Raw genomic sequence first — 25,039 nt, 5'->3', positions numbered from 1 at the left:
TCATTTGCAAATGGTACTTGACCAGAATGCACACATTTACAATTGCTATGAACATCCCATCACACTGGTACTATAACTGGTTTGTGATTATATTCAACCCTTCCATAGTTAATTGCCATTAAAATTTCTTTGTGAAAGTCACTCTAGAGAGGCAAATAATGGTGTCAAGACTTTTCTCCATGTTGGCACCTAGGTGGTAGAAAGAACCTCCCTTGGCTCTCCAAATAGCGGAGTCTGTGACTGTCTTCAAAGGAATCTGAAGACCTACTTATTTTCAAAGTACTGAAATGAGTGCTTTTGTTATCTTAAAAATAAAATAAATCCTCTGCTAACTTCCCCAACAGTTTTTGTTGTATGGGAATATTTTGGATAGCTTAAAAATCACAGGAGTCAAACTACTGCTGATGGCAATCTCCACGATGACGATTAAGCACAAGAAACGTCAACAATTTCACATTTTTGCACCACATCTTTGCAAAAGCAAGAAAAAAAAAATATGGTGGGGCATTTAGTTTTGTTTTCAGTTGGTAATACTGCCCGAGCTGTGCTGTTTTAGGAAATTAGTCAACACTTTCTCAAATTAGAGAATTCAACAACAATAGTATAAATGGTTTTGTTTACTTTTTATTTTATTTTCATTTCATACACAGAATAAACCGTCCAAATATGCATATGTTATCTGGAATGAAAAGACAGTGTTGTGTATATACATTTTTCCTTTTGAAAGAAAGCTTGCCAGAAAGATTCACAGGGCATCTGGTCGAGGCTAGAGGAGTGCATCGTGACTGGGATCCAACAGCACGCAAGAAAAAAAAAGTTAGGAGTGGGAGGTTTTAACTTTCACGTGGGCGAGTAGTCAGACATGAAGCTCAAGGGACAAAGAAAGACCACATTCATTCATTAAAGTGAATGTGAACAACCCTTTTACTGCATTCGTTGTTTTTTTTGCTTTAATATCGTTGTTGGAAAAATAGAACCAACCAAATTCATTGGAAAATATCACGAGCAAGCACAAACAAAAAATAAAAATAACTAACTATGTGAGTGGGATTAAAAAGAAAGTCTCATACACATCACTATTTTTTGTTTTGCGTTAATCAACATACAGACATTTAATAGTTATTCCACGAAATCGATGCACCTCGTTGGCCATCAGCTCATTTACGAAGAAATGGAGTGGAATAACTTTTATTCTATCCACATTCACTGGATTTCAAGAAAACACAGCTTTTTTTTATTTTTTGCAAATTCAATAAATAAAAACTTTATGCAAAACATCCAACAAAATAATTTCCACCTAGAATGTAAACAAACCGGCAAAATGACAGTATCAATTTGAGAAAAATGCTATAATAATAATAATAATAATAATAATAATCTCATCTCATCTCATTATCTCTAGCCGCTTTATCCTTCTACAGGGTCGCAGGCAAGCTGGAGCCTATCCCAGCTGACTACGGGCGAAAGGCGGGGTACACCCTGGACAAGTCGCCAGGTCATCACAGGGCTGACACATAGACACAGACAACCATTCACACTCTCATTCACACCTACGGTCAATTTAGAGTCACCAGTTAACCTAACCTGCATGTCTTTGGACTGTGGGGGAAACCGGAGCACCCGGAGGAAACCCACGCGGACACGGGGAGAACATGCAAACTCCGCACAGAAAGGCCCTCGAACCCAGGACCTTCTTGCTGTGAGGCGACAGCGCTAACCACTACACCACCGTGCCGCCCTAATAATAATAATAATAATAATAATAATAATACTTGAAAAATAATTTTCAAAAAACAGATACGTTCTTACCATCAAATACTTTTGTTGCTTTTTTGGGGGGTTTTGTTTGAGTAATTTTTAATTTCGTCCTCAGTTGGTTCAGCAGCACGCTCCGCCATTTTGTTTTTCTCTACTCATGGTATATGAGCTGATATCCTAGTAGTAGAGTAGCCAATCAGAAGTCTATGTCTAGTTCCTATCTAGAGTGTTTATACTGTTTGTTTGTTTTTTTAATTATTCTATTTTTATTTATTGCATTGCCTGTTTGCACCGTGGGTCAGAGAGGACTGATATTTCATCTGTGCTGTATGTCGAGCATGTATAGCATATTTGACAATAAAATTGACTTGACTAACGGCTGATATCCAGTGAAGGCAAACAGTATTATCTTGTTAATTATATAAACACGGAGTATACAGTTAGCCATTTTGAGGAGGAAATGATACTATACAATCACCTATCAGTTAGCTGGCTAGCTTGTTGCTCACAAAAGAACATGGAGTCTTCTTTTTTTTTTGCCAATTTATAGTTCTAACATGACATTAACCCATATACAAATATTTCAAGCATTAAATCAAATCAAGTTTATTTGTACAGCGCTTTTAACAATAAACATTGTCGCAAAGCAGCTTTACAGAATTTGAACGACTTAAAACATGAGCTAATTTTATCCCTAATCTATCCCCAATGAGCAAGCCTGTGGCGACGGTGGCAAGGAAAAACTCCCTCAGACGACATGAGGAAGAAACCTCGAGAGGAACCAGACTCAAAAGGGAACCCATCCTCATTTGGGCAACAACAGACAGCCTGACTATAATATTAACAGTTTTAACAGGTATAACCCTCAACTGTCCTCATGGGGCCGTCCTTCACAGGAGTGGGGCGATAAAACTCCGACCAGACACAGGGCACCAGGATGGATCAAGCAGGTCCGAGGGGCAGAAGAGGCCAGCATCTCAATCCCAGGATCAACATGTAACTCAGAGGGACAGATGGGCTGTGTCTGTATTAAACAAATACAGACACAGATTTGGACACTGGATTAACCCTCGTCTGTAGATTACAGACTACATAAAAGTATTGGCTCTACTTTAAGGCCCTGAAGTTTACAGGTCTGGGTGTTAATATACACCTTACCCCGAGCAAATTAATTCCTCATAGCAGTTTGTCAGCAACTATTTTTCCCCCAGCATGCCTGGGAAATGACTACAGAGCCTGACCTAATGACAGATGGGTGCTTGGTTATGAAAAGCCCTTGAAGGACAAACTTCAGCCTTCCTTCCTCCCCCAGCTCTTCCCCTGCAAATTACAGTCTGCTCCTTGTAGAGGCTTTCCAGGTGTTTCAGTTTGTAACAATCGGTGTTACATCTGTAATAAACCGGAACCTGAAGAGGCTAATTGTAGCATTCCTTTGATGCAGAGGTGGATGACAGAGCAGTAAGTAAGGAGACAGGACAAAAGATAACAACAGGGAGAGCTCACAGAGTCTGAGTGCTGACAGGCTCACGCCGCTGCCTGTGTGCGAATCATCAGCTATCGCCTGGCGCCTGGCCATTAGCCAGCGCTCAACCTCAGGCTGTAGACAGACAGGTCCAAGAACAAAGGCATTATTTTCAACAGAGAGCCATCGAGGAGGCACGGAGGCATTGTGCCACAGAATGACAGACATGGATTAAAAAAAGTAGCTGTGTATGCAGGTCTGACATAAAGCATTCCACTCGATCGAAGATCATGTTATTTTGGGGGGGAATTACAGGGTAAATTTTGTTCAAGGCTTAAAGGCATATAATATTCTGATAGAATGATTCCCCTTGCCTAAAAATTTATTATTTAGAGTGAAGTAAGCTTGATTTAAAAAAAAAAAAAGAGAAAAACATTCTTACTATTCAGATGGGACAAGACTTGTGGATATTTCTGTTGTAGAACGTCTGACGTAACCAATTTGCATGAGATCAGCAGTCACACACACTTAATTTGAAGACAAACTGATCATGTAGCCTTTATTACAAGCACTCGTGCACATGCTAATCAACAGTAGGTCACATGCTCATAAAATGTTTGTAGGCTATACCTGTGCTGGACCGATTTAATCTTTTTTAGGTCCAAATTCTGCATATTTTCTCTTTTGGACAAAAACTGAAGGCGAAGACGAACTTTTTCATTGCGTTACATTACATTCATTTAGCAGACGCTGTTGTCCAGTGAGATGCACAACATACACTACCGTTCAAAAGTTTGGGGTCACTTTGAAATGTCCTTATTTTTGAAAGAAAAGCACTGTTCTTTTCAGTGAAGATCACTTTAAACTAATCAGAAATACACTCTATACATTGCTAATGTGCTAAATGACTATTCTAGCTGCAAATGTCTGGTTTTGGGTGCAATATCTCCATAGGTGTATAGAGGCCCATTTCCAGCAACCATCACTCCAGTGTTCTAATGCCGCTTTTCCACTACAAACGCGGCTGAGCCGTGCCGTGCCGAGTCGAGCTGAGTCGGGCTGAGCGGGGCTGTTGGAGTTGCATTTCGACTACAACCGCGCTGAACCGTGCTGGCTGGAAGTGGGTGGACACATTGGGTGGAGTTAGCGAAAGTGGGTGGACGTCACGTGATGTCGTTAAGCAGCGCAAACAGTGACATCAGTGACAGTGGCGGAACAAGTCAGAGCCGGGCCGGGGGCGGGGCAAATGACCGGGCCCTTTATTAAAGCTTATCATAACATCATTTTAGGCTACAAAATGTCCGCAACTGCGGTGTTTACTAATTTCAACACTACCGGGTGCAACTATATTATTTAGTACATCAAGTCCTTCAAACGAACATGTAACTCAGAAACAAAAAACATTAGGATACTGTACATGGCTCATAATAAAACATCAATAGCCTATACTGCGCACATTATCTGAAGGGCATACGAATGAGCGCTCAGAGGTTGCAACGGTGACAGGAAGAGTCAGAAATAAAAGGAGGGCGGTGCAAACCTCACTGAATGCACTGTGTTTACCAATTTCAACACTACGGGGTGCAACTATGTTATTTTGTACATTAAGTCCTTCAAACGAACATGTAACTCAGAAACAAAAAAACATTAGGTGACATACTGTACATGGCTCATAATAAAACATCAATAGCCTACTGTGCGCATTATTTGAAGGGCATACGACGAGCCTTGCGCTCCGCGAATTCGTCCACGATGCTCTGTGTCACTGATTCAGTGATCTTTTAAGCAGTAGTCTCACGACCCAGATAGTAAACAATAAACATGGAGGACATGGTGTCGTTAGTGTTGCTGGTCTTGGTGCTGTGGCTTGTTGTCACCGACAACGCGAACAGATACTGGCAAGAGCGTATAGATGAGGCGAGGCGCATAAGGCTTCAGAAATTCTCGTAATTCGTAATTATTCTCCTTCCGGGTTTACGGTGTTTACAGATCCCAGCGCGCTCGCGGGGCGTGTGTGGGCATGTGAGGACACTCCTCCTCACCAATCAGTGCACAGGGGAGTGTCTGCTCACGCCCCCAGCCTCACTCGGCACGGCTTGGCTCGCTTCAGCCCCACTCCAAAACGGTGCGAGTTTTAGGGGCTAAGCAGGGCTGAAACGAGCTGAGTCGTGCTGGTTTTTGGTAGTCGAAACGCGAGCCGTGTCGGGCTGAAGTGAGCTGAAGCGAGCTGAAGTGAGCTGAAAAAGGGTAGTGGAAAAGGGCCATATTGGTACAATGTGTTTGCTCATTGCCTCAGAAGGCTAAAGGATGATTAGAAAACCCTTGTACAATCATGTTAGCACAGCTGAAAACAGTTTAGCTCTTTAGGCGGGGTTTACATTAGACCGTATCAGCGGATCATCAGATTCACGTTTTTAAAACGATTAGTGTGCACACAGCAACACCAATACACGATTCGCGTGCACACAGCAACACCAATACACGGATACGCTCGGCTCCGCAGGCATCCTGCGCTCCAAATCACTCCGCCCTGAACAGCGAGTGCCCTCTGGAGGGTGCGCACTCCGGCCCTGCGCAGCTCACAGAGCGCGCGAGTGTAGTGCACGAGCAGTGATTCGGGACTGAGCCGCTGTGTGTGTGATCCCAGTGCACATCACTTACCACTTGCAAGTGGAAGGATGGCAAGCCTAAAGACAATCATAACTACACAATGGGCAGTATTTGCATCAGTATTTGCAGTATTTTCATACTTTTATACTCTTTAATGAAAGGTGATACAAGGCGGAAGTCCGCGCCGTTTTTCGGCAGTCGCGTCACATGACCAACGCCAGCGAATCAGGAAGGTGGATGTCACAGTGACGTTGTCCAATGACGACGCCAGCTAGAGCTCAGCACAGCGTATCCGCGTATTCTCAATGTTTACACAGCACCGGACCAGACACGATCTGGATTGAATACGTGGACCCTGGCGGATTCCCATTTCCCGGCGTTTCCAGGTGGTTTAATGTAAACGGACAGTGCATCCGCGAAGAAAACGAGACAGATACGGTCTAATGTAAACTTGGCCTTAGAGAAGCTATAAAACTGACCTTCCTTTGAGCAGATTGAGTTTCTGGAGCATCACATTTGTGGGGTCGATTAAATGCTCAAAATGGCCAGAAAAATGTCTTGACTATATTTTCTATTCATTTTACAACTTATGGTGGTAAATAAAAGTGTGACTTTTCATGGAAAACACAAAATTGTCTGGGTGACCCCAAACTTTTGAATGGCAGTGTACCCAGGGCAGCCTGGGGAGCAGTTGGGGGTTAGGTGCCTTGCTCAAGAGCACTTCAGCCATTCCTGCTGGTTCAGGGAATCGAACCGGCAACCTTTTGGTCCCAAAGCTGCTTCTCTAGTCTAACCATTAGGCCATGGCTTCCTCCAGTGGCATCCATAATATTAATTGTTAACTAAATACTAGTTGAACAAGTTGAACACACTGACAGATTTTGTCACAATAACAAACTCAAAACATTCTCCATTTTATCCTGACAGAAAGCAAAGGATGCCCTGAAAATCCTGTCAAGAGCATCAGAGACCAGGGGAAGGGGCAGGGCTTCCAGGTTATGTCAGTTAATATCAGAGTTCAAAACACCTGCACAAATCATTCCAGATCAATATATCGATTGACTTCTATTCAGGCTGCTTTTCTAGTGTATTCTTGTGTTATAACTTGGAAATTAAGGTACTCCGACGTGAGGCGCTCTGACACAAAATGCAGAAAAAGGTCATCTGAGTGATGGTTAAATCATTAAACTGTGCAACCTTAATACAGATAGCGACACTGCAATCCTAATTTGTACTTACATAATACTTTTTTTTTAAAATATAATCCATCCGTGACAGTGCGAAAATCCTCAGTGGTTACGTTATAATTTGGCTATACAGTTTTTATTCGTATATACAGTAAAAGTGCTTCTCGTTAAAGACCAAAACATCATCGCCATTTGATTCTAGATTCAGACATCCAACAGAAACCTTGGGGAAGGTAAAAGAGCCGCTGCAGGCCACAGCTCTGGACCTGAAGTTCTCTATCTAGGCCAGACCTGGGCTACAGAGATCAATGATGGATGTCTTGCGGCACCTATTACGCTGAACAGCAATGTGTGGTTGCAACAATTGGAGGCCAGCTTTGCTGATTCAGTACTCTGAGATCTTGGGATAAAGCATATGTATACCCAAAGACACGGAAGTTGTAAAGAATGGGGCAAGTATAATTGCTTGCTATTAGATTAGATAGAATTTTATTGATCCCTTTGGGAGGGTTCCCTCAGGAAATTAAAATTCCAGTAGCATCATTACAGGATAAACAGAGAATAGAAAATAGAGAAAACTTCTAGATAAATTAAGTATTTACATACACAAATATAATTAAATTTTTTTTAATTATTATTATTATTATTATTATTACATCCCTAAGCACATCAACAAGCTCAGATTATTCCAGACCCTGAAGTTCAGCTGAAATAATCCTTACTGAAACTTTAGCAGTCAGTTCAATTAAGGACACACTAAACTTTGCTCGGCAGATTTCTTCCAAAGTTAGTTATGGATTAACAGAAAGGAAGCAGACTGAATAGTGAATGGTCGCCCTATATGTAGTTTTATGCACAAGAATGTACAGCTGCCCAAGATCGCAGTTAAATAACACTTAGCATATGACATCTTAAAAGCATCAGAGTTACACTTCCTATATATTACACACAAGCATCTTTTTAAATTGTTAACGGAAATTTAAATTGAAAGCTCTGGATTTTCAACAGAGAGACATCGAGGATATATAAATGACATGCATATAGTAAAAATGTGCAATAGTAGTGTGTGTAGGTCCAACATAAATCATTTCATTTGACCTGTTAACATGTTACTCTGGGGGGGGGGGGACGACAAATGAGACAATTTTTATTCAAAGCTTGTTTATCTGAGGGTCTACACAGTACATCAACAAATTCTAACTTGAAAACACACAGTATGGGGTTCTAACTAGAAAAATCTCAGTGTAGTGGAACCAGTCATAACGGCCAGGGGTTCAGGGGCTGCCTTAGGCCCCTGAAAGCTCACAGGTTCTACACGCTCGGAAATGCATTTCCTGGCCTCCCTGAAAGTCACTCTTTTTTGGTAATATTAATGAGATTTTTGGGGTTTTTTTGCCAAAAGTTGCTGTGATTGTTTTTGATTGAAGACTATTATAATTAATATTCAATTATCAAGTCAAAGTCCTTCCCACACCATGTGGCGCCACCAATCTCCGTTTCTAGAGGGTTACAGTGGGGGCTAGTCGTCTGGTAACCGCGAGAGTTTGACTCCCCAGTCGCATCTGTATTGCAGCGTGCCTTGCCAGACGGCAATAGGTACCATTTTTATGATGGTCTTTGGTATGACCTGACCGTGAGTAGAACTCGCGATCTCCCGATCGAGAGGCGGGCATGCTAACCACTAGGCCAACTCACGGTAATATTCAATTATATTAGCGACATATTTATGGAATAAGAATAAAAACAACCAGTTGATGTTCACCAAGTGTCAGCTTTAGCCATTCAATTACAATCCATGACTATCCAGATCTAACTCCTGTCATACCTTCCCCAACTGACTGTTAATCTGACAGTTTCAATGCACAGTGTCGCATCATTTAAAAAAAATATATTGCTGGGGACCAGCACATATGTGCATGGCACATAAGCGCCTCTTAAGTCGGATGGTACTTTACCGCGAACACAGCAAAAGGAAGGAGATAAACCGGACTAGTATGATCAGTGACGATCGCCACACAGAACTACTCAGGCAGCTATGCACTGGGTGCTTATGTGGACGGGGAGTGGAGTATGTCTGAATGTAGAACATTTGCATAGTGGCGCGTGGTCACTGCTGCATGGGGGTAACAAGAGAAAATTAAACAAAAAGACCACATTTTCAAGACTGACCAGTCTTTTTATTAGTGTAGCGGCAACTTTTACAGGCGTGTTGGCAATATCGTGGTCGTAGCAGTAAGGAAACACTGCGTGTCGGCCCGATACGCTGAAAAGGCCTAGTTAGAACCCTGCAGTATATATTAATTACTTTTTCATTTCGATCATTTACGTTGCTGTTGTGCCACAATGCCACCCTCTACAAGTGCAAAACTTTGCATCCAGTCATTTTTAAACCAACAGACAAAACTATTTAAAGTGATGTATTCTGTGACCCTCTAGATCTGATCTGAATCAGGCATTCCACACATGTACGCACACGCAATGTGGGAGGTTCAGTTTTGGCATGGGGTGGGTCACTCACCTCTGAAATCCTCACTTAACCCTGCACTTCCATTGTGTTCTATTCATTCCCTAATGCCTGAAAGCATCTCCATTCTCACTCCCTGTGGCTGGTATCCTTGAAAGGGGGAGGTTACACTTCAAAGTGCCTCATGGTCAAATTGCACATGGTGGAATGTTTTTTCCAAATAGTTAATTGTGATAAGGAATTGTTTCATCAAATATTCCCTCAGAAATTAAAGAGGACTCATCTTGTAAATCAACAATTACTCTGTTTCTTGCATACAAAGGATTTCACCCTCCATCAAGCTGACGTGAAGTTCACTCAGTTTTCAAAAGATGCTAATTGTTGGGAACTGTTTGCACAACATGTGACAGCTACAATACATCCAGCGTGGGGCAGTTAACGCCATGTGAGCTACAATGCGTCAAAAAAAGAGACAAACAAGTTAACACTGCAGAGCAACAGGCCTGATTCCTAAAACATTACACACAAGTGCAATTCTTCTAAACACGCTGAAGAATTCAAGCCATTTGTTTCAGCCTTTAATATGCAAGTCTAGATCAGACGAATATAATAAAACAGCCGATTGTGCGATACTGCATCGAAATAGGACTGCAAATGGCTCATTCTGTCATGTTAAACTGGCTATGATGGCTTTGTTCATAGATTTAAACCACATTTTAACTTTCTGCCAGTGCATCATCAATGAGACGTAATGAAAAAGGAGCGGAGCTGAAACTTCTGTGTCTAAAGACAAGCCAGTCGCTTAAAAACAAAATCAGCTGAAACATGACTACAGGGTATAGAGAGCAGACAAAAGCAGGAATCACTCTGCACTTTGCTTTACTCGATTCAAAGTTATTAAAACACTTAAGAAGACACAAGGTGAGGACGCAAGATTAAATGATTTGAGCAGGCTTAGACAAGCTTTCATTACCTTCACTAATATTTGGTCAGGTGAACAAATAAAAAAAATCTTCCTATGGGTTTTGCTTACAATGGTTACATAAAAGCATGCAGTTATTACTTCTCAACATCTTGTGCACTAGGAGAAACAGGGATTGTTTTGTTTTGATTTTAGAACATGGGATGAATAAGAACCATTAATTAAAAAGCAGAAAGGAAACTAAAGGAAAGACAGGCCTGGTCTGGATCTTAATCTTCCACATACAATCACACACCATGCTGACATCATCCATCTTTGTGGTATTCACAGAGAAAAACATGCTTCAAATTTCAACAACTCAGAGTGATTAATGAAGGAGAACCGCACTTGACGAATCTTCAATTTTACCAAAAATGTTTGACGAGGCAAAAGTTTGACTCCCCCCACCCCACCCGACCATTATAACAGGTATTTCAGATTAGACCCCGAAGCCGTTTGTTTTCAGGATAATGGCTGGCTGATGAAATTATTGGCTGGCTAGCTGACTCAGCCAAAACCTTAATGGCTGCTGCAGCCACCAAAATGTTTATGGCTACAAATGGCTGATACTGGACGTCACTGTGTGGCATATATCCGGGCGAACGGATCAAACAAATGGGGGGAATAAATAGCAAATTACCACAGGTCCCCTGGTCTCTTACTTCATTGTAAATATAAATCTAGCAAGATTGTAGTTCAATGCTAATAATAAGCTAATCTGGATTGTTCGAGGAAGGCATCTAGCTATCTACTCTCACTAGCAATGACCAGTGAAGGACTGGCAGCTATCTTACTATGATGAAAGTAGAGTGGTGGAGTACTTTTTTTTTTATCAATCTCGAAGTATGTGAAACAAACAAACAAACAAAAAAATACCTTTACACTTTCCCTCAGCAGCGGCAAAGAATGCAGCCATCTCGTCGATATCGGAGTCGATTGATGCTCTGGGTGGGTTCCCGGGTTCCCCAGTGTATCGTGGTAACGGTGTGAGGGGCGGGAAGCCAGACAGGTAGTCACAGTGGCAAGCTTGTGGTGGCTCTCTGTGCTGTGATATCAGTTCTAAATCTCTACAGTGTATGCCTATACGTCTCTATTGTGTTACTACTAGTGTGTACAGTTGATCATGTTTGTGTCACTTTTCTTGTAGCTCATGATGTGGATAAACCCATTATTTGATGTACACAATTCTTAGTGGCTCAGCCAAATTTTATTAGATAGAGGCTCAAATTGGCTTACAAAATTATTGGCTGGCGGCGGCTCAAATTCTAAATGGCGGTTTTAGCGGCGCCTGGCGGCGGCTTCGGGGTCTATTTCAGATCGATACATATGAATTTATTCTATCCACATTCACTGGATATGAGCAATCATGCACTCTGATTGGCTACTCTATTACTAGGCTACCAGCTCATACTGTGACTAGAGAAAAACAAAATGGCGGAGTGTGTTGCTGAACCAACTAAGAATGAAATAAAAACTGTACTCGAAAACAAAATCCCAAAAAATACAAAAAAAAGCAACAAAATATGGAATGAAAGTATTTGATGGCAAGAACATATATCTTTTTTTTCAAGAATTATTATTGCATTTTTCACAAATTGTCGTCATTTTCGCCGGTTTGTTTACATTCCAAGCTAAAATTATTTTGTTGGATGTTTTGTATAAAAGTTTTTATTTATTGAATTTGTAAAAAAAATAAAATAAAATGCTCCATTTCTCAAAATCCAGTGAATGTGGATAGAATAAAAAACAGTTACTCCACTCAATCTCTTCGTACATGGCTTAAATATTTCCCAATTTATGAGACTATCCATAATGTATGGTCCATACAAGGCAGAATGTAAATTTGCAAATGATGCTGGAAAAAAAAAATCTGAAAGGATGCATCTATATGATGGATCACTTGAAGTCACATTTAACTTAACTCTTGGCAGAAGATATACTTTCAGGGATGCCTTTGGCTTTCCATTTTCATAGCATGCTTCACATTCTTAAAAAGGCACAACATGACATGTGACATGAGGCTTGGATGACCACATGAGGAAGCTAGATGGGCTTTGATATAATATGGAAAAAAAATCCATCTGCTATATTTTCAAGTGCTGTTTGAGGCATCTTTCTAAAGACTATTAGTCTCACAGAAATTCATGTTGAATAAACCGGGACTGTGTACGCGAATATTGTCAAAGCTATGGTACACTGGGACTTTACTTAGGCTCACATCCCTCTGTCCTTTGTGCTAAGGCAGAATCCTAATAAGTGAAATTAAATGAAGTATTATATGGACATTGTATATATATATATATAGGTTTATATCCCTCACCAAAAAATTCCCATGCAGGGATTGGCCAAGGATGGCTCACATGACATAAAATAGTTCCACCATTGAATGTATCTCGTGAGGTCAAAAAAGAAAAAAAAAATTGATGCGAGTCAGTCATGGTATATCCTGGATATACCATGAACTGGCATCACAATTTCAAGTTATACGACCGACTCGAGTCACAGCTGTGGCACATTTGATTCATATCCCTCATCAAAAAATTCAAAACTAAAAGTGCTAAGATTGAATCTCGGCATAAACTGGCTGCCTCCAGTGAGTTTATGCCGAGATTCAATCTTGGCACTTTTAGTTTAGAATTTTTTGATGAGGGATATAAATCAAATATACCATGCGCTAAGAGGCACCGGTAATTATGGATTCTCTGAGGCGACTGGCATAGTATTATGCCGCTTTTCCACTACCAACGCGGCTGAGTTGGGCTGAGCCGTGCCGTGCTGAATCGGGCTGAGTCGAGCTGAGTGGGGCTGTTGGAGTTGCATTTCGACTACAACCACGCTGAACCGTGCTAGCTGGAAGTGGGTGGACACATTGGGTGGAGTTAGCGAAAGTAGGTGGACGTCACGGGATATCGTTAGGCGGCGCAAACAGTGACATCAGTGACCTTTTAAGCGGTAGTCTCACGACCCGGATAGTAAACAATAAACATGGAGTCGTTAGTGTTGCTGGTCTTGGTGCTGTGGCTTGTTGTCACCGACAACGCCAACAGATACTGGCAAGAGCGTATAGATGAGGCGAGGTGCATAAGGCTTCAGAAATTCTCGTAATTCGTAATTCTTCTTCTTCCAGGTTTACGGTGTTTACAGATCCCAGCGTGCTCGCGGGGCGTGTGTGGGCATGTGAGGACACTCCTCCTCACCAATCAGTGCACAGGGGAGTGTCTCCTCATGCCCCTAGCCCCACTCGGCTCGGTTTGGCTCGCTTCAGCCCCACTCCAAAACCGTGCGAGTTTTGGGTGCTAAGCAGGGCTGAAGCGAGCCGAGTCGTGCTGCTCTAAGGTAGTCGAAACGCAAGCCGTGTCGGGCTGAAGTGAGCTGAAGCGAGCTGAAGTGAGCTGAAAAAGGGTAGTGGAAAAGGGCCATTAGTTTCTTCAGGGCTGCACCTTTCACAAAATAGTCCTAAACCAGTCACCTCAGAGAATCCATAATTTCAACTGGAGCCTCTCAGTGCATGGTATATTTAATTAATGGACACTGAATACATGGGTATCTTAGTCCACATCAAATGTGAATGTTTTATCTATTCAATTTAAAAGTCCCACCAATTTCCTTGTTTTCCATTGTAAATGAGACCAAGTTAACATTATTTTATTTATTTTATGCAAGCAAGCTCAAATAGTAGGCTTGTTTCCTAAGAAAGCACAAACGGGATTAGAAATCCATTCACCACCAAGACAGAGTGTAAACATGCTTGGCTAAAGGCTATGGGTTGAACACTGGGAATGGACTACAAGACAAAAACCAAGGGGCCTTTGAGCAAACAAACCAGAAACAGTCTAAGGAAAGACATCCGGTTGATATGTTTGTTGGCCTATTAACCAAACATGGTACTTGCTGTTGCTGAACTTCTGGGCTGGTAACTGCAACAGTTGACTCAGTTTCACTACACTTTAGGATGCAAGTGTCTTGGTAAATTATAACCGGGGAAGTCAAACATCCTTTATGGCCCTTTTCCACTACCCTTTTTCAGCTCACTTCAGCTCGCTTCAGCTCACTTCAGCCCGACACGGCTCGCGTTTCGACTACCAAAAACCAGCACGACTCAGCTCGTTTCAGCCCTGCTTAGCCCCTAAAACTCGCACCGTTTTGGAGTGGGGCTGAAGCGAGCCAAACCGTGCCGACTGAGGTTGGGGGCGTGAGCAGACACTCCCCTGTGCACTGATTGGTGAGGAGGCGTGTCCTCACATGCCCACACACGCCCCGCGAGCACGCTGGGATCTGTAAACACCGCAAACCCGGAAGGAGAATAATTATGAATTACGAGAATTTCTGAAGCCTTATGCGCCTCGCCTCATCTATACGCTCTTGCCAGTATCTGTTGGCGTTGTCGGTGACAACAAGCCACAGCACCAAGACCAGCAACACTAACGACTCCATGTCCTCCATGTTTATTGTTTACTATCCGGGTCGTGAGACTACCGCTTAAAAGCTCACTGAATCAGTGACATACAGAGCATCGTGGACGAGTTCGCGGAGCGCAAGGCTCGTCGTCTGCCCTTCAAATAATGCGCGCAGTAGGCTATTGATGTTTTATTATGAGCCATGTACAGTATGTCGCCTAATGTTTTTTTGTTTCTGAGTTACATGTTCGTTTGAAGGACTTAATGTACAAAATAACATAGTTGCACCCCGTAGTGTTGAAATTGGTAAACACAGTGCATTCAGTGAGGTTTGCACCGCCCTCCTTTTATTTCTGACTCTTCCTGTCACCACTCTGAGCGCTCATTCGTATGCCCTTCAAATAATGTGCGCAGTATAGGCTATTGATGTTTTATTATGAGCCATGTACAGTATCCTAATGTTTTTTGTTTCTGAGTTACATGTTCGTTTGAAGGACTAGATGTACTAAATAACATAGTTGCACCCGGTAGTGTTGAAATTGGTAAACACCGCAGTTGCGGACATTTTGTAGCCTAAAATGATGTTATGATAAGCTTTAATAAAGGGCCCGGTCATTTGCCCCGCCCCCGGCCCGGCTCTGACTTGTTCCGCCACTGTCACTGATGTCACTGTTTGCGCTGCTTAACGACATCACCTGACGTCCACCCACTTTCGCTAACTCCACCCAATGTGTCCACCCACTTCCAGCCAGCACGGTTCAGCGTGGTTGTAGTCGAAATGCAACTCCAACAGCCCCGCTCAGCTCGACTCAGCTCGACTCGGCACGGCACGGCTCAGCCGCGTTTGTAGTGGAAAAGCGGCATTAGATCTCTCTACAGAAAGTAACCATCCAACAGCATGGATAGTTGTCAGGTAAAGCAAAGATACTATCTCTCAGGCATTCAGTGTTTGGCCAGAATGGGATGATCACCAATAGTAACAGCTGAACTGGATTAACTATGCAGTTATTCACAACAGGAACTGGAGCCATGTCAACCTATGTATAGCAGAAGTCTGCCTGTTGGTCATACAGTTAAGTTGAGCATTGTACATACCTTCGAAACAATTTCCAGATTAAAGGAAGTAGGCAGTTGTTTTCAGCCAACTAAGACGCCACTCATTTTTTCTTGGCTTCTTCGGTAGTTTTGACAGTCATTTAAATAATGAAATACCTCAAAATATGGTGATTGGGAATCTGAATGGCCCATTGAATTTGACTTGATTTGAATACAACATGCTATAAGGCTTCCACCATTTTGCCAGACAAATAATGAGTTGTCAATAATGTCGAGTTTTGCTTCTTTATAAAATTTCAGGAGACACAATAAGACAAACACAATGACTAAACATCTGCGTCCTTCAGAATTTCACATTCTATCGACCACGTTTTGATTCTACAGTAGCAAAAAGAGAGCGAGAGAGACAGAATGCACTTTTTCCATCACTGGAATTATTTCATACCTGTTGGAGAAAGGCTAAAGTTTCCTTTTCAAAAGCATACTTAAAAGCTGATCATGTCCATCAAACAAAGCCCATACATTGCCAGAAGCTACTGAACTGCAAACTAGTCATTCAATTCCCAGGAAGCTGGAGTAGAAAACTGAGATTCCTGGCAGGTGGAAACATTGCCCTGAATTACCACATGCTTACCAAAAAAAACAAAAAACAACAACAAAAACAAACCCTCATGTGTTATTGCCAGAGGTCTCTGTTTAGACAGTTCTATTCACCAAGTGCCCTTGATTTTGATTTCTTCAAGGATAAATATTTGCAATGCCAAGAATTTTTGCCTGGAGGCACGTGTTATATTTGGTTGCGGTGTACTGTACTGCAGAGTACCTAGTGTTACAGAAAGGCCAAGTACTGCTTCACTAGGAGGTATTAATCGTCTTCCTCCATGTCAGAATACCTCTACTATGGTCCACTAGACCCAGTCATTACATTTAGCCAACTCTCTTCAGCAAAGACTTTCCTTAAAAATGTCTGCTCATTATCAGTTTTTATTAGTGCCAATGCTCCAGCGCCAAAGATTTGGATATGGTCTTTGGTCTTGCCTAAATGTCCTTATTTCCACTGGTATAGACTGGCTCCTTCTCCAGGTGTTTCCGGCAGCCTTTTTCTTTGAACTGCAAAAGGGCCTCTTCCTGAATGAGTGGGAGCGTGTCTCCACCTGTCCACCTCCATCACCCTACCCCTCCGTGCCTCTTTCTTTCTCCACAAACCCTCCCGATTCTCAGGTCAGAGCCATGCCAGAGCACACTATAGACGCATACCACTGGTTCTCAAAGCTATCGGTTAACAGAAAGCCAACACAGGAGAGAGTCTTTTGCTGTATATTTACCTTCAAACTAGTATTTCAAGGCTACATAGTTGGGATTAGTCAATACCCAATACCCACCATTACAAGCTGGGGAACAAGTACATAGCAACTTACTGCTTTTTGAAATCCAGGTCAGAACATAAAATAGCAGTGGTTACCAGTTGTCTGAATTTCAGTGACATATGCCCCTTTTCCACCAAAGCAGTTCCAGGGCTGGTTCGGGGCCAGTGCTTAGTTTGGAACCGGGTTTTCTGTTTCCACTGACAAAGAACTGGCCCTGGGGCCAGAAAAACCGGTTCCAGGCTAGCACCAACTCTCTGCTGGGCCAGAGGAAAGAACTGCTTACGTCAGCGGGGGGGGGGGGGAGTTGTTAAGACCAACAACAATAACAAGACCGCGAAAGATCGCCATTTTTAAGCGACGAGAAGCAGCAGCTACACAAACGCGAAGTCATCCATTATTATTATTATTATTGTTGTTGTTGCTGCTGCTTCTTCCGTGTTGTTTTTGCTTCAATATTCACGCCAAGGTTTATGTAAACGTAGCGACGTAACTGACATATACAGCAACGTAATGGCGTATACAGTGACGTAATGGCGTATACAGCGACGTAATGGCGTGGCTCCACTTAGCACCGCGAGCTATGGAAAAGCAAACTGGTTCTCAGCTGGCTCGCAAGTTGAACGAGTTGTGAACCAGCACCGGCCCCGAACCAGCCCTGGAACTGATTTGGTGGAAAAGGGGTAAGTGAGAGTTCAAGCAAGACTTGGAAAATTACAAACATTAGTAAAGCAGCGGTAAATGAAGTTCTCAGATATGTTCTCAGACAAATGGTTGACATGGAAAAGCTTTTCAGGTTCTCAACATAATGTCTCGAATACTTAGAAAAAAGGGGTTCCTTGAGGTTTCTTCATATTGTTAAAGATTCATGCTTTCTAAAGATTTTCCACCTGGGAAAGCCCGTGTTGTAGGGTTTTCCTCAAGTTATGGGTTGTCCAAGGATTGAACATTCTTCTCCCTCCCCCCCAACAACAGGAGAAATTTGAAGACGTGTGCCACTCAATCCAGAGCTGTTTATAAATGCCTGGGAATTGGTCATCAATTGTAATAACGTAAAATTCAGATGAGTTATTAAATCAATTCAAGATCTTGCCACAAGTACGGTCACTTTGACCTATAAGACATCCTAGCTTGCTAAAGAGTTTCCAATTGGTACATTTTGTGAACAGGGAAACCTTTGGTTGTATGATTTTACCAGGATTAAGAAGTATAAACCTCTAACTTTAGGGTGCTAGATGGAACCTTTTCTCCCAAAGAGTGGATTTGGATTTATGATATAATCTTGAAGACCATTTTGCTGCTCATCCCAGAACCACATTTAAAAGCATGGGAATTTGTCACCAATTTCTATAACTGAGGAGTCAGACGAGTTGTTTAACGTCTTCAAAATCTTACCACAAGTCCGGTCACCTTGATCTACAACTACAAGGCATCCAAACTTTCTAAAGTGGTTCCACTTGGAAACCCTTTGTTGAGGGTTGGTATTATAAGAATTAAGCATTCTCCAGAGACTTAAATCTTATACTTTTGGGTCTAAATGTAACCTTTTTCCCCTCCAGGAGCAGACTTGGATTTATGGTATAACCTTGAACACACAATTTGCTACTCATTTCTGAGCCACAGTTAAGAACCCAGGAATTGGTAACCAATTATTATACCTCAGGAGTCAGGGTTGTTGTTAAATATCTTCAAGATCTTACGACACGTCTGGTCACAGACCTCTAACTACAAGAAATGACCTGTACACAGTGAGACGTCTGTCAAAGAGACAGTGATCCATTTATCACACCGTAGAATCTAGCTTGTTTCTCTGCCCCATTAACATTCCCAAAGTCTGCTGGCATTCATTATTCACAAGGCACTTCTGCCCATCCACACTGCTATTCGGTCTATTCTCGTTGATACTTTATCAGCGCGCAGCTGTCAGAGGCGGAGCCATAAAAATGTACTTCTCCTGAATTATTAATAATGCCAAGTCCAGCTTGTGTAAATCGTGTACAATTACAGCTTGAAGCTCAGATAATTGCAAGAACGTACTTGAACCAGATAAAGCAAAAAGACAAACAGAAATCCATACATACCGCAACCAGGGCTCCTTGGTGGACACAAGCTCCTGTAGAGGAGTAGGGATGAGGGGCATTGGAGCAGAAAAGAAGAAGAAACATGTGTCACTTAGCTCGACATCAAAAGCTTCATTGGCAGCTTAGAAAACATGATTTCCTTTATAAAAACTTTGATACACCTTAAATAAATGACACATGATTATAATAGGCTAATACCTTAAATCGGCATGTCAACGGTAGATATTGGATAATTAATTTCCAGCAACAAATCCCAATTCCAAAAATGTTGGAATGCTGTGTAAAGCGTAAATAAAAATAGAACGTATATCGATAATTCACAAATCATAGAAACCTTATATTTCATTGAAAACAGTACAAAGACAATATGTCAGATGTTGAGAAATTGTATTTTTTTTTAAATATATGCTCATTTTGAATATGATGCCAGCAGCATGTTTCAAAAAAGTTGGGACAGGGGCATGTTTACTACTGTATTGTATCACTTCTACTTTTAACAACACTCTGTAAATGTTTGGGAACTGAGGAGACCAATTGCTGTAGTTTTGAAAGCAAACTGTTGTCCCATTCTTTCATGATATATAATTTTAGTTGCTTAACAATTCAGGGTCTCCTTTGTCATATTTTGCACTTCATAATGCATCAAATATTTTCAATAGGAGACAGGTCTGGACTGCAGGCAGGCCAGTTTAGCACCCAGACTCTTAAGGCCTCTGCATGCTCTTGCGACAAGGCTTTCGCAGATAGCTTTTTGCAGACAGTTGTAATTTATCGTTGAGCGGGGAGTAATAGGCGTGCCCGATGTTATTCACCGGCACAACGCAAGGGGGCGCGAAGTCGCTAGGAGTAGTTGGTGGGTGTGGTTAGTGGAGTGTTTATCCTCCGGTTACTTATAATGACTAGAACTTTTTTTTTTATAATGACTAGAACTGGAGTCATATAGATGTACGTACTTCCTCAATCAACCGCTCTTCATGCTGCTCCATCTTCACTCGTGTTTTTAAAAATGGCGGTCGTGAAAACAAAACAAACCGGGAAAGTAGGGAAGCGGAAGTGTGTGTACAGCGGATGTAGAGTGGACCAATCAGAGCCCTCTTGTCTGCGACGCTGTCTGCGAGGCTTCTGCGGTGGTCACAATTTTTGGGAGGTGTGCGCAGAGCGTCTGCGAAGGTGGGGGGGGCTACGCAGACACTGTCTGCGACGCTATCTGCGAGGACTGGGTTGTCAGCATAAATTGGCCTTTAGTATAGAGCCATGCAGTTGTAATATGTGCAGAATCCTGTTTGACATTGTCTTGCTGAAATAAGCAAGGCCTTCCCTGAAAAAGATGTTGTCCAGGTGGCAGCAGGTTGCTCCAACACTAATGCACCCCATACGATTACAGATGCTGGCTTTTGAACTGTGTGCTGATAAGCCAGATAGTCCCTCTCCTCTTTAGCCTGGAGGACGCAGTGTCCATAATTTCCAAAAAGAATTTCAAATTTTGACTCATCAGACCACAGGACAATTTTCCACTTGACCTCTGTCCATCATAAAAGAGCTTGGACCCAGAGAAAGCAGTGGTGTTTCTGGATATTGTTTTAATATAGTTTTAACTTGTATTTGTGGATGCAGTAACACACCGTGTTCACAGACGATGGTTTTCTGGTGTTACTGAGCCTGTGCAGAGATTTCCACGATAGAATTATGTCAGTTTTTAATGCAGTGCTGCCTGAGGGCTCAAATATTATCAGCATTCAAAGTTGGTTTTCATCCTTGTCCCTTGTATACAGAGATTTCTCTGAATCCTGTAATGATATTATGTACTGTAGATGATGTGATCCCCAAATTCTTTGCAATTTTACACTGAAGAATGCTATTCTTAAACTTTTGCACCATTTTCCTTCACAGAGAGGTGAACCCTTCCTCATCTTTACTTCGGAGAGAGTCCACCTCTCTTTCAGTCTTTTGTTGTTCCTGTCCCAACTTTTTTTGAAACATGTAGTTGCCACTAATTCAGAATGAGCCTATATTTTTCAAAAACAATAAAATTTCTCCATTTCAACATTTGAGATGTTGTCTTTGTACCATTTCCAATTAAATATAGGGTTTCCATGATTTGCGAATCATCGCATTCTGTTTTTGTTTACATTTTACACAGCATCCCAACATTTTTTGGATTTGAAGTTGTACTTATAAACAAATTAAACAGTTATATTGTATCTGCCTAATGAGACAGCAGGTAAGAGTTGAAAAAGAACTATAAAAATTACAGAAACTACCATACAAAACTAAATAAAAAGATACATGATTCTCAGTTCAAAAGACTGCATCTCATTTTCTGGATGATATAATATCTTAGAACTTGTTTGCCCACACATTGCATACTGTATAATTTCAACCTTTTTCATATTAACTGAGCAGCTTTGGGATCTTCATCCAATAAGAAAAAAAAACAAACAAACAAAAAAAAAACCTCTGCCAGACTGATTTGCACATTCCTTTGGACAGATCTATTATCTAAGCAATAGTTATTTTTAAGGTCTTTTCCTGTTCATTTTGCCTAATGCTTTGAATTGATGCATTGTTGCATAGATAGAATGTACAACCCCGATTCCAAAAAAGTTGGGACAAAGTACAAATTGTAAATAAAAATGGAATGCAATAATTTACAAATCTCAAAAACTGATATTGTATTCGCAATAGAACATAGACAACATATCAAATGTCGAAAGTGAGACATTTTGAAATTTCATGACAGCAACACATCTCAAAAAAGTTGGGCCAGGGGCAATAAGAGGCTGGAAAAGTTAAAAGGTACAAAAAAGGAACAGCTGGAGGACCAAATTGCAACTCATTAGGTCAATTGGCAATAGGTCATTAACATGACTGGGTATAAAAAGAGCATCTTGGAGTGGCAGCGGCTCTCAGAAGTAAAGATGGGAAGAGGATCACCAATCCCCCTAATTCTGCGCCGACAAATAGTGGAGCAATATCAGAAAGGAGTTTGACAGTGTAAAATTGCAAAGAGTTTGAACATATCATCTACAGTGCATAATATCATCAAAAGATTCAGAGAATCTGGAAGAATCTCTGTGCGTAAGGGTCAAGGCCGGAAAACCATACTGGATGCCCGTGATCTTCGGGCCCTTAGACGGCACTGCATCACATACAGGCATGCTTCTGTATTGGAAATCACAAAATGGGCTCAGGAATATTTCCAGAGAACATTATCTGTGAACACAATTCACCGTGCCATCTGCCGTTGCCAGCTAAAACTCTATAGTTCAAAGAAGAAGCCGTATCTAAACATGATCCAGAAGCGCAGACGTCTTCTCTGGGCCAAGGCTCATTTAAAATGGACTGTGGCAAAGTGGAAAACTGTTCTGTGGTCAGACGAATCAAAATTTGAGGTTCTTTATGGAAATCAGGGACGCCGTGTCATTCGGACTGAAGAGGAGAAGGACAATCCAAGTTGTTATCAGCGCTCAGTTCAGAAGCCTGCATCTCTGATGGTATGGGGTTGCATTAGTGCATGTGGCATGGGCAGCTTACACATCTGGAAAGACACCATCAATGCTGAAAGGTATATCCAGGTTCTAGAGCAACATATGGTCCCATCCAGACGACGTCTCTTTCAGGGAAGACCTTGCATTTTCCAACATGACAATGCCAAACCACATACTGCATCAATTACAGCATCATGGCTGCGTAGAAGAAGGGTCCGGGTACTGAACTGGCCAGCCTGCAGTCCAGATCTTTCACCCATAGAAAACATTTGGTGCATCATAAAACGGAAGATACGACAAAAAAGACCCAAGACAGTTGAGCAACTAGAATCCTACATTAGACAAGAATGGGTTAACATTCCTATCCCTAAACTTGAGCAACTTGTCTCCTCAGTCCCCAGACGTTTACAGACTGTCTCACAGTGGTAAACATGGTCTTGTCCCAACTTTTTTGAGATGTGTTGTTGTCATGAAATTTAAAATCACCTAATTTTTCTCTTTAAATGATACATTTTCTCAGTTTAAACATTTGATATGTCATCTATGTCCTATTCTGAATAAAATATGGAATTTTGAAACTTCCACATCATCGCATTCCGTTTTTATTTACAATTTGTACTTTGTCCCAACTTTTTTGGAATCGGGGTTGTAAAATAGATCCCCCCCCAAAAAAGGATATTATATGAGAGGGGTTTTGAATACTTAGACACAGTGCAGTATGAATAAACCTGAAAGAGCTTCAGAATGTGTCTGCTTGGTTTCCTGATCATTTCAGTGTATAAATAAATATCGATGGTGAACCACAGTTCCAACCAATTCCATCATTTTTAGTGGAAATCTACAGGGGCAGCACCACTTCATTTTCATTCTAAAAGGTCTGGAGTCTTTCATGTCTCTCTCTCTCTCTCTCTCATACATATGTATACACACACACACACACACACACACAAAGTGTTCCTGGACTCCTAACATTACAATGGATGCAAATGTACCCCCAATAGAATTAATTCAACAGCCACTGTTAATGCTGAGATGTAATTCAACACTGGGGACTTTTTTTTTTTAGATACATGACAGGGTATCATGAAATACAGGCAATGGCAACATCTTTCTGTGCAAACAAGACAAATAAGAAAGAAACACCAAGTATGAGTCACCATGCATATGAGTTTTGGTGATTCAAAGTCTTGGCAGTATCATGTAGCATTATTTATAAGTCAGAGATTAATGATCAAAAGTTTTGCTCTGGCAAGAAATCCCACAGTGTCTAGAAGCTGCGACAGTGCTTCTTAACAGTTCTTTAAAAACACCACTAGCCTGTAAAACCTCAGCTTTGAAATGCGCACACTTTGAATGAAGTCTGAAACCGTTCCAATGTTGCATGCTGAAATGTTGCACTTTTCATTCATCACAAAGCACAGTGCCGCACTTCTAACTCATGCATTTAAAGGCAATGGTGCAATTGATGAGATGCAGAACCTGAGCACAGCTGTGCCAGCGGTGTTCAGGTTATCCTCAGTGCGCGCGCACGCACCATTAATGTGGAACAGCATGAAATTATTTACAAACACAGTGATGTTGTTGCTGCAGCTGCAGCAGCTGTTGTTGTTGTTAGTAGAGCAACTTTTCAGCGCTTTACAAATCTGCATGAAGCTCCAGAGAGTCATTTGAGACCAAAATTAACTTTGACACAAACCTTGGGCTCCTCGCGTGACCGCGCAGAATGTTGTACACGCGACGAGAAGAATCCACGACACAAGGTCCATGACGACTTTAGAAAATGTTCAGTCATTCATTTAAGAAGAAAAAAAAGAAAAGAAAGGAAATAACCTCAAAACGCTTTTAGATAGAGTATAAATCAGAATTTCCATGAAACATGGTCTCTGAAGGTGAGCAGATGCACCAGGGTTTGAGGAAGAGGCAGCTTGCTTCAGTAATCCTGCAAGAAGAAGAAAAGGGATTCGAGCCGATGATCCGCGCGCCAGTGTGCAGTCCACACAAGTTCAGTTCCTACTTGATATATAAGTCCACTTGAATTTAAGGGCGCAAGCCCATTGCATGGGAAACGGCGAGCTTGTCTGGTTAATTATAGGAGACAGAGAAGGAGAGAGAGAGAGAACACCAAGCAGGCTCATGCTGAGGACTCTGAGCTATGAGCACTGGCTAGGGGAAGTTGAGTATTGATGAGGGGATTGGAACACCCACCCTCCC

General features: G+C 41.7%; 1 protein-coding gene across 1 annotated transcript in view; it reads right to left on the bottom strand.

Moving 5' to 3' along the window:
- fras1 (Fraser extracellular matrix complex subunit 1) overlaps window positions 1–24,954 on the bottom strand; it is a 311,268-nt gene extending 286,314 nt beyond the window's left edge. Inside the window, exons 1-2 of the mRNA XM_060907238.1 lie at window positions 24,525–24,954; window positions 19,341–19,372 (exon numbers count right to left, since the gene is read on the bottom strand). Of these exons, the coding sequence (XP_060763221.1) occupies window positions 19,341–19,372; window positions 24,525–24,594 (102 nt within the window). The 5' untranslated portion in view covers window positions 24,595–24,954. The remainder of the gene's footprint in view (window positions 1–19,340; window positions 19,373–24,524) is intronic.
- Window positions 24,955–25,039: the final 85 nt, after the last annotated feature.

The sequence above is a fragment of the Neoarius graeffei genome, chromosome 24, assembly GCF_027579695.1.
Source record: "Neoarius graeffei isolate fNeoGra1 chromosome 24, fNeoGra1.pri, whole genome shotgun sequence".
In the NCBI taxonomy this organism is placed as follows: Eukaryota; Metazoa; Chordata; class Actinopteri; order Siluriformes; family Ariidae; genus Neoarius; species Neoarius graeffei.
Note: the sequence above shows the minus strand (reverse complement) of the source record. Positions and strands in the feature narration are given on the sequence as shown.